This window comes from Hemitrygon akajei, chromosome 10, assembly GCF_048418815.1.
Source record: "Hemitrygon akajei chromosome 10, sHemAka1.3, whole genome shotgun sequence".
NCBI lineage: Eukaryota > Metazoa > Chordata > Chondrichthyes > Myliobatiformes > Dasyatidae > Hemitrygon > Hemitrygon akajei.
In genome coordinates this window covers 53,400,915-53,418,843 of record NC_133133.1, presented here as the reverse complement: position 1 = coordinate 53,418,843, position 17,929 = coordinate 53,400,915, and the positions used below count along the sequence as shown (strand labels likewise).

The window sequence follows — 17,929 nt, the reverse complement described above, 5'->3', positions numbered from 1 at the left end:
ACTAGAATTTAGCTGTTAGTGAATTCAAGTTTGCTAAACTGCTTTGCAAAATTGTTTAATAGTACCATGTTCAATTTAGTCATTTGAGTTTAATGATTGAATAATTAAGGGATTGCTATTTAAGGATATTTTCAGAATAAGTTAGTTATTGCCACTTAAATCCTTAAATCCTCTGTTGCATCAGGTCTCCTATTTTCTTCCCCTCTCCTTCCCTTTCATTTTTAAGCACCAAATATAATTTTGAATGCGACATTTCACTTTACCTTTGACTAATGGCATGAAAGAATACCAATTGAAGGTGACTGACTCTGCACAAATTAGGAATTGAATCTGAAGTTGTCTTGCTAGATGTTGTTCAGGATCTGCACCAATAGACTCCTTTAAACTTCCAGTTGCCTAATGTTTTTAATTTTGATTATAAATGACTTGGTGCCAAGTCTTTTTGATGCATCTTGGACTTTTAGCAGCCAAACTATCCAATTGTTATATTTGCAAACTTTTATTCTTTAAGTGGGTTTCTTTGGGTGAAAGATAGTGTTTATCTGGTAACAAGTTTTGAAACAGATTTATCTGGTATATGGTGGAGAAGTTGTTTCCAATTGGAAACAAGTCAAAATGCATAGTGAGTCCATGTTGGGGAAAAAAAATCACACCTGAGCTATGATACATTTGTAGAATTTTATTGGTTACATCTGAACTCAGTGTCTTGTTAATAAATGAATGCCATTGGGTTATACTTTCTCTGTTCATTGTTTTAGATCCCTAAGACAGGAATACCCTGAGTTAACTGATATTATATAGATTTTATATTCTTACATATTGTGGCTGTTTTTACTTTATCTAAATCTACTGGAGCTTGTTTATTATGTCAGAAAGATGCTTGCTTTGTTGATTCATTTTGCTGGCCTCATTTTGGTTTGTGATAGCCCTCCCTCTTTCCTCTAAATCAATGATTTGGTTGACAATCTAGGGGCCGAGGTGTACAATTTGGGTTTAGTCACTGCAATGTTAGCGGTTGTGGTTTTCAGATAATGTCTTTGGTATTTTTAGTGGACAGGATGCATGGTATTAGTTTGATGGACACGATAGGTATCACATTGTCTTGAAGGAATATGTATTTCCTCAGATGTTCACTGTAAACTGAATGTCTGATTATGGGTGTGTATGGAAGCTTGCACTGCTAAAAGCTGCATCAGTGCTTAGAGCCAATGTTTTTCTGTAGGGAAGTGCTTTTGAATGTCTTCACTCTGTGAAGTAATAAGTTGAAAGAACTACTTCAGATGGGCTAAAATCATATGCTATATATGCCATAACTAATTGTAGGTGTCTTGAGGGTATAACTTGATACTATACATTTAGTGAAAATAAAAGCAATTGTGACTTCAGTATGATATCTTGGTTAATTTAGGATTTTCCCAGCATACTACCAGGAAAACTGCTTTGTGGTATTGTTTGAAGGGCACGGTAACATTGTTTTTGGACGAGTAATCTAGAAATTTGGCCTAAAGATCTGGGGACACAAGTTCAAAATCCACAAAGCCAACTGAAGAATTTCAATTTAATTAATGAAATAAAATACTAAATTAGAATAAAAAAATTCATGATGACCACCAAGCTAATAGACTGTTACAAAAGCCCATCAGTTTTCAATAATGTCTTTTAGGAAAGGAAATCTATTGCCTTGAACATGTTCTATATGTACCTGCCTATGAAATGGTCTAGCAAACCAGTCGGTTCCAATTAAGGAGTTGATCAATAAATGTTGGCCTGTGGGAGAACCAGTATCCATTAAATTCATTCATATTTTTTTTTAAAAAGAAGTGAATATTCTGGATCTGTGCATCAATTGCATCCAAATTATCCTAAATTAAGAACTCAGAATGCGCCTGGAAAACAGAGGCAGTCTGTGGATGATGTACCTCCAGGTGCACAGTGTTCTACCAGGAAAAAACCCATGCTTCACAAAACTCAATCCAGACAGTTGAACAGTTTTGTAGGTGAGCAGATGGTGTTTGCCGCCTTGCGGAATTAATGCTCTTGCATTTTGGAATCATAACTTGGTGCAATAATGGTAACTGAAAAAGTCTGGGTGATCGCCCAAGGGAAAATAAAATCATTCAATGAATATGTCAAACTTGTTTTTGGTATAGCTGCCACTATAATTCCACACCATTTGTCAGTGCACAGTACCCTGTGACATTGGTGCTTAGCAGGACATTTACTGTAATATTTATAGAATGTGTGAAATGTGCTTCAATAGTGTGATGTCATTATCAGCGCACTGGTTTTGCATTTACGGTGTGCACACTCAACTATTAGTATATAGGTTGTTAAACTTTTTGTCTGCCCAGAATAAACAACTTAAATTTTTCTTTTGGTGTATTCTGCTGTGCTGTCATCTTGCATATCCTTGCATTCGGGTTAAAAAAAAATTGTCCCAGACTTGAAAGTGGAAAAAGAAATGTTGAAAAACAATAGACTTGATTTCAGTCATGGACCTTCTTGTCAACAAGTAGTGATGGAAGTACTCATCTAAAAGGTGAATGTTCCTCAATAAGCACCAACTGACCTGAGTATTTTTTGTTTTTGATATTCGCCTCTACCTTGTGTGTGGAAATTAGAATTTACAAAAGCAGCACTCACAATGTGTAGTTTTAGAGTCATAGTTGTGCAGCATGGAAAGAGGCTCTTTTGATCCAATTTATGTTGACCATGATATCTATCTTAACTAGTCCCATTTACCTGTATTGACTCAATAGGAATATATGGGCTCACCTGGGATGATAATAATTTCATTTTGACGTAATGAAATGTCGAAAGCGCATCGAGGTTTAAAAAGACTGGTGAAGATGGTGAGGGTGCTGGTGAAATTTCCCCAAGGGCTTTCTGGTTCACTGACTTTGAGAGCTGCAAAACCCTCAGATAAACCATGCACTTCAACAGTGTTTCTGCAGCTTTAGAGAGATAAATAGACACTCCCCAGATAACTGGAACTCTGCTGTTGAATGTTCCTCCCAGCTTAAGTAAACACAGAGTGAAGGTTGCTCACTCCCACTTTACATGACATGATGACTGCTTTAGACATGTACAGAGTTTACATACTAATCTCTGGCTGAAGTTGGAAGGAATTTTTGAAACTGGTGCAATTGTGAATTGGTATTTTATTCAGTAGCATACCTAACATTAATCTGAGAGAAATCCATGTGCAGTAAGCCACAATTGTTGCCGTAAATAGAAATACACTGTAGTGAGCCACAGGTGCTGCAGAAGTTTCACTCTGCAGCCGTTCCAGAGTGCAACTGGAAGCTGCATGAGCATACTTCACTGCTTCTGTGCAACAGCCTTGCTAAGGAAGTGACCTCTCCAGCGTACATTGACAACTTATCTGCGCTGGGCCAATGCAGCGAATGCACAGAGCAGCTGAAATCAGTGCCTCCTCTGCCCAGCGTTCGTAACGTAAACAGCAAAGGAGTTGCCTCAACTGTCGGTCCAGTGAAGAACACCAGTCAAACATTTAAAAAAACTGCAGACGCTGGAAATCCGAAGTAAAACATCACGTTATCTGAACGTGCTCAAGTTTTGAAGGAAGGTTTTTGTCCCAAAACTGCTTCTCTCTCCACAGGTGCTGTCTGAGCTGCTCAGTGTTTTCAGTATTTTGTTTTTAATTCCCATTATCAAACAAGTTTCTTTATTTTCCCCATTTTTCCTCGGGTCACTAACTTCTGGAGTTTAGTTCCATTATCTCTACCTGCACTCTTGATACCTAAAGCCAGTTTTGTTTCACATCAGTCTCCACTGTAATTATCATTGGACAGTTCAGCAATGGAAGGTGTCATGAGGGTGAATCTTTTCATTTTTAAAACTACAAGTCAGATCTGAATCAGGATTTGCGAGGAAAATGGTTCTGAATAATCTTTATCTCCTCCTCCCTCAAGACCCTCATGCCTCAAGGGTAGGAAAAGTGTTCTGCCTTGAATTTGTTTTTATAGTGAAGAATCTACTTGAAGTGGCTCAGTAATGTAGTGGTTAGCACAATGCTTTACAGTACAGGCAACCTGGGTTCAATTCCCACTGCTGTCTCTGAGGAGTTTGTATGTTCTCCCAGTAACCGCATGGGTTTCCTCCCGGTGCTCTGGTTTCTTCCCACAGTCCCAAGACGTAGCAGTTGGTGGGTTAGTTGGGCATTGTAAATTGTCCTGTGATGAAGCTTGGATTAAATCAGATGATTGCTTGGTTGCATGGCTTGAAGAGCAGAAAAGGCGTTTTCCACACTGTATCTCCATAAATCAAATAAATATTCAAAGGATCTTAAACTACCTCTGAGCAGAAGGATGAAACAGTGTGGGTTTCTCAACCGTTATGTTTGATGTGTCCTGTTAAGATTCTAGTAACAGAGACCTAGCAGATGACAAACATGCAGAGCACATAGTGGCTCTCGCAACATTGAGGATGTATCTGAACGAGCACGTGAACTAGCAAGGCATATTGGGCTACAGGCAAAAATGCTAGGGTATGTAATTACCAGAGATGGTTATGTGATGGTTTGCATCAAGATGGTTGTCAGAAGGGTCTGTGTCTGCATCTGATTTGTATAGTGTGTGCATTGCATCTTGTAATTAGTCTCTGTTCTGAGTGTGCACAAAACCAGAATGATGTACACAAAATGGTAGGAAATGGATGTGAGAAGAAACCCCGCATCACATCCAAATTTAATCCTTCATTAATACCTTTATGTTTGGGTGGAGGCTTAGTTGTGATTGCTAGTTGTTTAAATAACTAGCGAGAACTGAGTAATTCTGGTCTATATGATAACCAACTCTGCAGTAGTCTTAAAAGTTCAAGCATTTCAGTAGTTATCAGTCAACTTACTAAACTTGGCAACAAGTCTAGAAAAATAGTTTGCAGTATGTGTTAGATAAAAAGTGGGAGTTACTACGTTGGACAGGAAGTTACAAGGTGGTTGGTCTTTTACACAGATTATGTGCGTTGCAGAAATGAACTGGTTGTGTATCACACCAACAGAGTATGGGTTGATTCCAGACCTCGTATTTCAGCTTTGTGTAAAGGTCACCACAGGGGACCACTGAGGATGTTGTTGTTCCCCACAGTTGTCAGCCTACCTGACCAGAGGAAAATTCTTGCATGCTAAGGTTTGAATACACAACCTGAACTAAAAAGTAATAGTGTCTCAGATCTGAAATATTAACTGTTTCTTTTTCTGCAATTGCTTCCTGACTTGCTGTATTTCCAGCAACAAAATCTTCCCAACAGCTGGATTGCCCCACACTATTTATTTATTGGGGTACAGTGCAGAACAGTTCCTTCGAGCTGCATCACCTAGAAATCCTCCAATATAATCCTAGCCTAATCATGTTACAATTTACAATTAACCTACCAACTGGTACATCTTTGGACTAGGAAGAAACCTGAGCACCTTGTTAGCTTGAAGGTATATTTGTCTTGCGCTGTTGCTTGCATTATATTTTTACCTCAGATGGATAATTTGAGAAGAAGTTACTTTTATAGTTGGATTTTCACGATTATGCTTTAGGTCCTTACTCAATGTGGCATTGAAGAATCAAATAAAGATTTGCCATTACTTAATGAGTTTTCTTGCCAACAGCTTTGTCTGAGACTGTATTGTGGAGGGAAAATCTCCAGCAGTAAAGCACAGAATTAAATTTCAGAAACTGCATTGGGATTTCCTCCTGAAATTTGTCTTCTACTACCATCAATGTATATGCAGTTATGTATATGATTCAACATTGTAAATTGCCAGGAAGATGTGCTTGGTCTTCCTTGCTCTGTGTCATATGCATTTTACAAATGACAAGGTAACACATGTATTCAAATACTGTCAGCTACTTCATTTCAGAATATAGAACGTAGAAGGCCTAGAGCACCTTACAGGCCCTTTGGCCCACAATCGAAATTAGCTAGGGTTACCCATAGCCCTCTAGTTTTCTAAGCTCCACATACCTATCCAGGAGTCTCTTAAAAGACCCTATCGTATCCGCCTCCACCACCGTTGCCGGCAGCCCATTCCACGCACTCATCACTCTGCGTAAAAACTTACCCCTGACATCTCCTCTGTACCTACTTCCAAGCACCTTAAAACTATGCCCTCTCATGCTAGCCATTTCAGCACTGGGGAAAAGCCTCTGACTATCCACAGATCAAAGCCTCTCATCATCTTGTACACCTCTATCAGGTCACCTCTTGTCCTCTGTTGCTCCAAGGAGAAAAGGCTGAGTTCACTCAACCTATTCTCATAAGGCATGCTCCCCAATCCAGGCAACATACCTGTAAATCTCCTCTGCACCCTTTCTATGGTTTCCTCATCCTTCCTGTAGTGAGTTGACCAGAACTGAGCACAGTACTCCAAGTGGGGTCTGACCAGGGCCCTATATAGCTGCAACATTGTCTCTTGGCCCCTAAACTCAGTCTCACAGTCAATGAAGGCCAGTGCACCGTATGCCTTTTTAACCAGAGTCAACCTGCGTAGCAGCTTTTGTAGTATTTTTTTAAAAGACATTAAGAGCAGTGCACATAAGTGCTAGAGGAACTCTGGTCAGGCATCATCGATGGAAATGAATAAGCAGTTGATATTTAGGGCTGAGACCCTTCAGGACTGGAAGGGAAGGGGGAAGAAGCCATTGATACTGCTCTCACCTGCTTCGCCTCCATTTCTTGAATATTTGCCTTCACCCATCTTCCAGCTGCTTGAGCAGGGATATAGTTCCTCTTGTCCTTGCCTGTGAGTGTCCCCGTCCAGCACATGATTCTCCAGTCTGTCATCTTCAGTGGGACCCTTTCACCAAACACAACCTTGCCTCCAGCCCACTCTCCACTTTCTGCAGGGATCTCTCCCTCTGATGTAGATTGGGGGACCACTTTGAGCACCTTCATTCTGTCTGCAAAAAGCAGATTTCCCAGTTTAATTCCAGCCCTCATTCCTGTTCCTATTCTGACCTGTTGGGCCTCACTCAGGTTGGAGCAAGATCTTGTATTCCTTATGGGTAGCCTCCAACCTGAACATTGATTTCTCTAACCTGCTTTCCCCCCCCACCCCCTTCCCTCTAGTTTCAGTTCCCCACTCTGTCCTCCCACCTCTTCTCTTCACCTGCCTGTTGCCTTCCTCTGCTGCCCCTCCTTCCCGTTCTCATTGTACCACTCTCTTCTGTCAGATTCCTCCTTCTCCAGCCTTTAACTTATATGTTTATCACCTCCCAGCTACTTTATCCCCCCACCTCTCTTCACCAATCACCTTCTAGCTTGTACTTCTTCCCCCTCCCCACCTGACTTCACCAAACACCTTCTAGCTTGTACTTGCTCCCCTCCCCCACCTCACCTCACCAATCACCTTCTAGCTTGTACTTCTTCCCCCTCCCCCACCTCACCTCACCAATCACCTTCTAGCTTGTACTTCCTCCCCCTCCCCCACCTCACTTCACCAATCACCTTCTAGCTTGTACTTCTTCCCCCTCCCCCACCTCACTTCACCAATCACCTTCTAGCTTGTACTTCTTCCCCCTCCCCCACCTGACTTCACCAATCACCTTCTAGCTTGTACTTCTTCCCCCTCCCCACCTCACCTCACCAATCACCTTCTAGCTTGTACTTCTTCCCCCTCCCCCACCTGACTTCACCAATCACCTTCTAGCTTGTACTTCCTCCCCTCCCCCACCTCACCTCACCAATCACCTTCTAGCTTGTACTTCCTCCCCTCCCCCACCTCACCTCACCAATCACCTTCTAGCTTGTACTTCCCCCTTCCCCACCTGACTTCACCAATCACCTTCTAGCTTGTACTTCCCCCTTCCCCACCTTCTGGCTTCCTCTCTCTTTCCACACCTGATGAAAGGTCTCAACTTGCAATGTTGACTGTTTATTCATTTCCGTAGATGCTTCCTGATCTGAGTCCCTACAGCATTTTGTGTTTTGCTCAGGATTTCTAGCATCTGCAGAATCTCTTATGTTCATACTAAGAAATCTACTGTGAAAGAGACATTTATTTATGATAAATGAACAGAGTATAGGTGTTAAGTCACTTGAGTTTGGACCCATCTGTTTTACCGGCTATGGGTGTCAACCAAAGTGATGACAATGTTTTCCAAGTATCTTGCTGACAGATTTAGAAAACTGGAATGTACACATCCTTTTCTGGAAAAGGGGTGGGGCAGGAGGGTGGGAGTTGAAGCTATGCCATGTATTCATCCCTTATTGCTTGTGAATAAGACTTCTTGAGGGAATGAGGCCTCTCTTTATTTCCACTCTGTTGGAGCACCAGCGTTCTGTTTGCTCAGGGCAGGGAGGCAGCTCTTCTCAGCAATCTGCGTAACAGCTGGACCTCTTCTGCCCTGGAGTAGTAAATTAACTGCCTGCACTCCACCCTAAAGGAGGGTGGAGCCTGTAAGCCTTCAGCAGTCGACACCTTGGATTGGGAGCTGTTCCTTTTAAAAAAAAATCAGTATGGGTTGTGTGTCAGTGTGTGTGCCGTGATTTTAACAAGTAAAGGTATTCTTCTCATTTTGTTTTCCATTTTAACTTGCTAGTTTCATCTTTTGTCTGGGTGGAAGAAGCGGTTTGTGAGTTCGGGGAATAAAACTGTTCCGATGGTCTGCTTCTCACCCCTCCCCCATTCTCTCTCTCTCTCTCTCTCTGCAGAGCTCTGTAGGCACTGGCGATGTGGAGTACAGCAGTATGCTAATGCTTGAAGGAATGCCAGCTATAAGAATCAAAACAGAGCCGGCGGAACCTGGGCAAGGGGTAAGTCCAACTCTCTAGACACTTCACTAATCACTTGCAGACCTCAGGAATGACAGGAACAAACCACCATGGTCTGAGGATGGCAAGACTGTATTCCTATCCATGGTATAAAGCTATTTTTGTATTTGAAAGGTTCTCTAATGTCACCTTTTGTTTTACTTGCCTTTTAGACAGTTTCTTTATTCAATATTAAGACATAGATTTAGTATTTTATTATTGACAGAAGTATCAACCTTTAAAGTAAATCATTCTTGTCTGTTTCAGATTTTCCTTTTCTATATTGTTTCAAATATATATCTTACCCCCCCCCCCCCATGTAATCCCTTTTTTCACTTGCAAATGTGGTGAGGTGAGGGGCGGGGTTAGGGTGGGGGTGGTGAGAGAGGAAGTAGTCTTAAGGACAACCTTCCATGTCAGACTTGCATAGGAAACTGAAAGATTAACTCCTTTCATTCCAATCACAGAGGTCTCTAAATCTGTATAAAAATATAGGCTTAATGATTTTAATAGTCTGAGACTAGAAATTCAATGCAGATTTTTTTAACTTAACACTTTTTTTAAAAATAGAAGATACTTGAAAAGAATGATTTATTTTAATGTGCTTAAAACAGAAGCAGACATATTTTTAAACCTTATGTTTTCCCTGAAGATGCAAGCCACAGCCCTGAACCCCTCCCTGTTTTTTTCCCTAGTAGAATTACCACGTCACCAGTAATATGGAACAGAAAAGAAATCAAGCAGGTTTATAAATTTCAAGTGAATGTAATTTAGATAGTGCTAATATACGGAAATTTCAGATTTATCGTGTGTTTGGTAAGGTTTTTTTAAATGTTCAAAAATGTATAACTGTTTAGTTTTGAAATCTGAGAATTAATTTATAACTTGATAAATCTGAATTTGAATAAAACAACTTAATTCCTGGTAGGATTCATGGGGATTGTATCAATGAGATTGTTGCTGGGAAATAATACTCGAGTCCTGAATTTTGAGTGCTGTCCAGAGACCATATTTGGAAATGTGCGTATATGGAGTATTGAACCTTCAAGTATTTCATTCATGTGATGCTTTCAGATGACATAATCACCGATATGCTTTGCGGAGTTTTTGTTTTCCTTTGGTAAAAGTTCAGGCAAACCATACAATGATTTTCATCTGCATTTTGCCTTTGTGGTAGATGTCCTTTAGATTCCATGTAAAAGAACAAAGAGGACTGTCAGGTGATGTGCTGCTAGCTGGATGGTTGTAATCTCATGTCTGCAAACTCGTGTCTGCCTCATTCTAAACTTGAAGAGGATTTGATTACAAAGTCATAGGAAATTCTGGTTCATATCAGCCTATGACAAGCTTTCCAAAATGGGTCAATATGCAGGATTTGATTCGGCAATTGTACCTCTCTGAGGCTTTACAGTTATTGACATTGGGTGTGAGTGGCTTCATAAGATTGCAGGACTTTCATCTTGCCTTCAGGTTTTGAAGGTTGAAGGGAATGTTCCTCTGGTCCATGTGCAATGGAATCGATGTTTGTATTGATCATAGTTGAGGAAAGCTCTGATATGTGAAGGTCAGATATGTGCTAGGATACATATCCAATTTATGAAGTTGAATATTCTGGTGACATGTAATGTAGATCAAGTACTAGAGTGTAAGTGCTAGTGAGGAAGAACTGGTGTTCAGCTGCAGAGGGTACAAATGATATATCTGTGGTTTGGTTGATTGAAAGATGGGGGCTTAAGGCTTGAACCTGATGAGTGGTCTCTTGGGTCGAGCAACAAAAGAGAGCCTAACCTGTGCAATCATGTTCCAATGTCATGTTGGATTGGGTAGTTTACTCTTTAATACATGCACAAATAATCTGACTTGCTTTCAAGTTCATATTTACTGTTCTAAACCTTGCTGTTCCTAAAATATTGAAGTGTTTTGTCTATATTTATTCTTGCATTGTGCCCTTGTAGATCTCTATCATGTCAGCCTGTCATGGATTGCTTTTAATGCTGCCGCCTGTAAAGTGGCTTGCTGTGTTACAGATGAAATGTAAAATTCTGCCTGTATTTGTTTGAAATTCTCAAAGATTTGTGTTAATCATAGTATTGCTTTCATAACATACCTTCTGATTAAAATCTGTGACCCTGCCTTTGCAACACCATTTAGTGCATTTCATATCAAAGGCAATTCTGTTTCATGAGTAAAATTTTGATACTCATCCACTGTAGGTTGATAAATGAGCAGATCTGACAGCACATCTGGGATCAAGAGAGGTAATACAGTAGAATGTGTTCAAATGATTGCCAGTGAAGAGGATTTTTTTTAAAAAGTGGGGATAAATTCTTAAGGAACTCCATAATTAATGGCGCAGGAGCGCAAAAGACATTGCAGCAATAGAAGGCAAAGTGGTTATGGCTACTAATCTCACAGCTCCAGTTCAGCCCTGTCCTCTGGTGTAACTGTGTGGGGTCTGTACATTTCTCCAGTGCTCTCGTTTTCCTCTCGTATCCCAAAAGTATGACGATTGGAAGGTTAATTTGCAACTGTTAATTATCCCAAGAGTAGTTAGGAGAATTGGAATGTGTGAGAGAATCGCTCACAGAGGAAGTGAGCAACAGTTTTGCTTCGGAAGCTAGCATTGGCTTAATGGGCTGTCATTAGGAGTTATTCCAGGAAAAATTAGAACTTGGTGAAGTCAGTTCCATTCAACCAAGAAGTGGAAAAGAGATATTAGTGAGGGGTGGTACGCCAAGCCATATCAAAGGCTGTAGGGATGGTATAGTGAAGTCACAAACATAGAGAATTTCAGCTGTGGTGGTTTTCCTCCCAACGTGATCCATTTCCATGATGTGGCAATATCATAAATCTATTCAGAGGATGAAACATTAGGTTGCAAAAAGGTTAGGTGTGAATTGGGAGCCGACAGTACATTCAAGAACTGAGATCAATAAAGCTGAGGGGACGGGACAACTTGCAATGTCAGATGAGTTGAGTATTATTCTGAGGAATACTGATGGTGGAGTTCAAAGGGGATGTGGAACCTGTGCTGGAGGATGGTGGTGGACATAGTATAGGAAGGGCAGTCAAGTCAAGTCGCTTTATATTGTCATTTCAACCATAACTGCTGGTACAGTACACAGTAAAAATGAAACAATGTTCTTCCAGGACCATGGTGCTACCTGAAACAACACAAAAATACATTAGACTTCAGACCTACACAGAACTACATAAAGTGCACAAAACAGTGCAAGACAGTACAATAATTAATAAACAAGACAATAGGCACAGTAGAGGGCAGATTATAATATATAGTCAACAGGAATGAGTGCTGTTGGGCCTCTGAGACTGAGTTAGTGAAAAGAGTGAAGAAGACTGAGAGAATGCCAAGGAACAGGGCAGATATTGGGACTGGAACGCAAGTTGATCTGAAGAAAGTATAGCTTGCTGATCAAGGCAATCTTGCAGACACTAGAATTAAGAGTGAAATCTATTTATTCATTCTCATTGGATGGAGCAAGGAGAAAGAGAGATGGCTGCCAGTGGAGCAAAGAAGTCTGCATTATCATGTAGATAGGTGATCCTTAAGTGATTGAGCATGACTCAGTGAAGCTACAAGTGAGGATAGATGGCATGTAGTCGTCAAGTGAATGGGATATGTATAGTGAGGGATGTATGTAAGTGATCAAAGGTGGATTCATTTGGGGACATTAGGACTGACAAGGCTTTCTGAGTTGCATGATAGTTGGGAATAAAGGCAGGAATGAGAATAATTGAAGTTAGGTGGGTTGATGTTTGGAATAACGAAGGAAGGGGGGGGTGACCCACTGGAGAAGCTCAGAGTGGGAAGCAGATGATGAGTGTAGGAGAATGAGGGGTGACCTCATTACATGATTACAAAATCATGAGGGGTATGGATAAGGTGGAATGGTAACAGTCCCTGCCAGGGTTAGACTCCAAAACTAGAGAGCACAAATAGAAGATTAAAAGAGACCTGAGGAGAGGCAATTCCTTTACACAAAGGGCTGTGAATACCTGGAATGAGCTGCCAGAGAAGTGATCAGGGCAGGCACATTTTTCAAAATTTGGGAGGCATTTGGATGGATATGCAGAAGGGAGGGGTTGGAGGGTTATGGGATAAACTTGGGCAACTGGGGCTAGCAGGGAGAACACTGGACTATTTGGGCTGAAAGGCCTGTATCCATTCTGCATTACTCGATGTCTTTTAACAGCAATTGAGAGGGGTGACCATGGGGAAGTGCTCAAAGATGAAGGTATTTGATCAAAATGAGGTTTGGCATTTGGTAATCAATGTCTGCCTACACCACCTGGCTGAGTTGTGTAAAGCAAGTTACAGTTGCCCAACTCAACTGCGAGTGCTTTGAGGGAAAAGATATAAACCAAGACCATAATGTCATCCACATTGTATTCTTCAGAGGGGAAAGCAATTTTGTTTGTGAGATGAAGGGCATTCAAGCGCAATATGTTTGAAGGAACTTTGTTGTTCAGAATCTGGGGTGCAAAATATCTTGGAGAAAAAAGTGGAAGCATGACTGGATGACAACATAAGAGAAGAGCCCAAAAGGGGTACTGAGGGGGAAGTTTTGGCTTGGGTCTGAAGAAACAGCCAAAGTGAATGTTACAATTTAAGATTCCTGATTGTTTCTTCCTCATTCTTTCTTTCTGTAGTGGAAGAATCTGGTGACGAACATGCACAAACCAATAACCAAGTTTATAGAAAGATGTACACTCTTTCAGTATTTCTAGAGTACTCATTTTATTGTCGAGCTCTAATAAAACATAATCACACTTATAATTGTGCACGTGAGGCTGTGTTCATTAATTTCTGAATAATCTAACGTACTGTTGTTGTTCCTCATGAGTCAGCAGATTCTTTACCAGATTAGCCACATCCTAACATTGCTCAACAGATTCTTCATTGTTTTATCTGACTACTTTGATTCATAAACCGGCTACCTCTTAAATGTAGAGCTTTAAATGGAATAATATGCTTACTTTTTGCTGGAATATAGTCTTACTGCTTGCATATTGTTACTATTAAGCCATGGGATGGCTTTGATTTTTTTTTCCCCCCAACAATTTTATTTGAGCCATTGTACATATAAAATGACTTGGGGCTTAAAACAAAGCAAAATGTCACCTGTCCACGTTAGTGTTTGCTTTTGATGAAATCATATAGTCTTCCTTGGTTATTTGTCATGGAAGGAAAACTATATAGGTCTTGCTTATGACTTGAGAAGCATTCTGGTCTGTTCCTGATCTTTCAGATTGTAAGCGCAATTGGAATCTGACTGAGAAATTGCAAGCTGTGAACCAACACGCCACTGGTATTGAGTAATGTTGGTTCAGAGTTTGCAGGTTTTCTTTCTTCAGTGCACAGGATCGAAAGAGGCTGCAGAGGGTTGTAGATTCGGCCTGCTCCACCACAGGCATAAGCCTCCCCACCATCAAAGACATCTTCAATAGGTGACAGCCATTATTATGGATCCTCACCATCCAGATTCGTGCTGCCTTCTCATTATTACTATCAGGGAGGCACAGTCAACGTTTTAGGAACTGTTTCTTCCCTTCCGCCATCAGATTTCTAAATGGTCTATGAACTCATGAACACCACTTCACTATTTTTATTTTGCACTTTTTTCTTGTAACTTGTAACAAATATTTTAATGCTGCCACAAAACAACAAATTTCACACGTGTCAGTGATAAACTTGCTTCTGATTCTCACTGTCCAAGAAACGATAGTAAATTTGGATTATATGTGACACGCGTAGTGATATAATTGTGGCTCCTTTTATGAAGGTGCTTGCAATTGAATTAATGTGAAGCAGCCAGTTTGACTTTGATTTCTGTGTTATGGTCGTTGTTTCCTGGAGGAGGATGGCCAGAATCTGTGCAGTCAGCAAAGAGATGGTGATTTGAAATAGGAAATTCTGGAATGGAGATGAATAGAGGGTACCGGTGGGGATATTGATGGGAATTGTAACATTTCATAGGAAGTAAGTTGATGGCTGTACCATTTGTGTTGGGTGAGTTTTTTAAAAAATTAAGTGGGGAGGGGGAAGGTAGGGAGAAACATGTAGATAGTGGTTAATTATTTTACCCAGATGGCATTTATCAAGTGTATGATCAGATCTAGAGCCACTTTCTGTTACTTCGCCATGAGAGAAAGGGCTCCTGGAGACATTTGGCCATAGCAACAACCAGCATGGGTGACATCTGCTTGATATGATTAGAAGTATAATGCTGTTGACTGAATGTTGTAGATGTGATAGATCTTTGGAATAAACAGACTCGTATTATTGGAAGGGATTTCTGGGTATTCATCTGAAAGTATGACTGTGGCTCCATCCGTTTTCCCATGAATTCCATTCTTTTCAATATCAGAGCATGCTGTTAAACAGCAGCGTAGCTGAGACGTACTTCTAGTGACTGGTCGCCAGTAAAATAACCCTGCCACTGTGGACAATGTGGTGGTATTCTGAAAAGTGGATTCGCTATGAAGTTTAATACCATTGAGAGATTTGGGCCAATGGCACTTGTTGGATTTATCCACTGAACCGTAAAGTTCTGTCTTTGTTATCTACCAGGTAACTGTCAGAGCGCCTGTGTGCTTCAGGTTTGCACCGGGTTGCATTTCTGTTTATTTCTGGAGACACGACGAGTGGTATGGATAAGGTGGACGGCTGTAGTCTCTTACCCAGCGTTGGGAACTCTGAAACTGGCGGGCACAGGTACAAGGTAAAAGGGGAGAGAGTAGTGAATGCCTTTAATTAGCTGCCGCTTCGAGTGGGTACAGTTGCAAGATTTAAGAGGCATTTAGTTAAGTGCATGGAGGGGAGGGGCTTGGAGGGTAAAAGGCAACTGGGACTAACAGGGAGCATGCTGTAGTCAGTGTGGACCACGTGGAGCAAAGGGCTTGTTTCCATGCTGTATTACTCTGACTTTAAAAATGAGAATGCCACCGGTATTCAGTGTTAGTCTGGAATGAGGGCTTGGTAGTTCAGCGTGCCTTGTATCAGTGATTAGCTATTTCAGACGAGGCACCGCGATTTTATTTTTGCATCAGCGCACATCAAATAATTTCATTGTGTCCCCATGCAGACTGATGTTCTGTCTCACTTCTGTGGCACAACCTGGTCCTAGGCAGCATATTTTCCTGTGTGCTGACAGCAGCATGCGAAAGGCAAGTAGTATTATCACTGAGGTCTGCATTGTTAGGCCCATAATTGCAGCAATCGTTAAATGCCATGTAACAGCCATTTGATGGAACACTCTAGTTTCTAGGCCTACATTTCTTTAGTTTTTCCCATCTGAGGTCTCACAAGCCATGACACAGGACAGAAGTAGGACGTGTGGTCCATTGAGCCTCTGGCAGTTGGAGAAGGACCAGTCCTATTAACTTTATTGCTTGGCTCTTATAACTCAGCAATAGTTGTGTCATCTTATTAAAATTATCCATTTTCCTCTCTAATCTTCTCTCTTCCTAGAGTAAGCCACGCAAACATTCAATCTATAATTTCCATGGTTTTATTATTTTCTATTGTCTTTAGTTCTAGTTATTAAATCTTGACCTTTGGACCCTATTACAACTTGTTGTGAGAATGTGTTTGATAAGATGCTAGCTGTTGTCAACTTGTTTCAAGATCATCTCTTCTTTTGAAATGCCTCTCTCAAGTATTTGATGTGGCCTAATCAGAGTTCTTTTGATTAATGGTGTGTGGAAATCAGTACTGTAAAATGGTAAATATCTCTGTTCTCGTTGATACACAGATGTTTTTCTATCGTTTTCTCCTTAATGGTAGTATAAAATAACCCCAGACTCTGGAGCTAGGTGAAATCTGAAACCAATATAGTTAGTTACCACTGCACAGAAAAGCCCTACACTTTCAGCTGCTCATTGGCAGTGGTGTCTGGACGTGTACATGACGAATGGTCAGTTGCAGAGTGCTGACATCAGTCCAACTTCAACTCCCCAATAATTGAGGCATTCAGGAGAGGAGAGGGGAAAAGACCATTGTAACTGCAGAATGTTTCAGTTGGATTATACAGTCTGAATTAAAAGACTTCAACATTTATATAAACTAGCTTTGTTCTATTGAAAATCAAAAAATGGCAGTTGTTTTGTTCTGTGTTGAATAAGATCAATTTTTTCATGCAACTGTATTCAGTTCTTTTTGTCTGTAATGACTTGAATCGTGTTGCTACCTTGTCTGTCATAAATTCCTGAGTTGCCTATGTAAATTTCTCATCTTGGCTTACTATTCTACCAGTGTTGTGGTGCCTCACATTTGTTTTCCCCATTGTTGACCTGATGTAGAAGAAATTCCAAAGCTTTGAAATCAATGTGGTAGTATGCAAGTTCACAATTCAATAATATTGCTGCCTTATCACTTAGTCAGCCTCAAATATTGTTACTTATTAAGAAACCTTCATTTAGCATTCTGGTTCTGGATATATGAGCTTGATTTTTATTTCATTGTATTGTGAGGGAGGAAGAACCACACAACTTCTGAATGGAGAAAATGTTCCTCTAACTAGTTCAGATTTCCCCCTCTTCTGTACAAGAATGGCAGCTAGTTTAGTCTAGAAAACTTATCATAAAATACCAATGGATAAGTTCAATTAGTTGTTGCCAGTTTATATAAAATTTTCTTCCATGGAAGTAATGAACTACTTGGTGTGCTTGGATTGTAACAAATTCCTGCAATGCTGTGTTTCAGTTGTACTTTTTAAACTTACTTTGCTGTTGCAGAGGTTAATTAGCAGCAGGGTGGTGTATTCTCTGAATTTTCTGCTGTTACTCGGAATTCGCCAGATCTGCAAACACAGGAAAGATGGAGGTTCTGGATTATTTCTTTGGACCTTACTACCGAGTTTCAAAGAATAACCACCTTCTCCTACTTTTATGTTGAAATTTCCCTCTTGTACCCCATACTTTTCCAGGTGGTTTTGTTGTATATGTAATCTACTGACAAATGGTGAGGACTGAGTGCTTTCCTGGCACTGCATTGCATTTAGAGTGTGTGGAAAGGAGCTTGAAAACTTGGAATGTTTTGTTTGTGTTTAATTGTCATAGAAAAAGAAGCAATTTCTGTAATAAAGCTATCAATTGTAGCTGTAGTGTGTATCTCATTATCATGGTGTTCCTTCAAATATAA

The 17,929-nt window shown here is 40.5% G+C and overlaps 1 protein-coding gene across 7 annotated transcripts in view; it reads left to right on the top strand.

Moving 5' to 3' along the window:
* Positions 1-17,929, top strand: part of LOC140734397 (Krueppel-like factor 12) — a 403,562-nt gene that overhangs the window by 284,227 nt on the left and 101,406 nt on the right. For 4 of the 7 annotated variants that reach the window (XM_073058287.1, XM_073058283.1, XM_073058284.1 and 1 more), the window contains exon 3: positions 8,668-8,769. The exons of 2 other annotated variants lie outside the window; for them this stretch is intronic. In XM_073058287.1, coding sequence (XP_072914388.1) covers positions 8,704-8,769 — 66 coding nt within the window. In that variant the 5' untranslated portion in view covers positions 8,668-8,703. Of the gene's footprint in view, positions 1-8,264; positions 8,518-8,667; positions 8,770-17,929 lie in introns of those variants that run through there. One more of the 7 variants, XM_073058288.1, reaches the window with a different exon arrangement.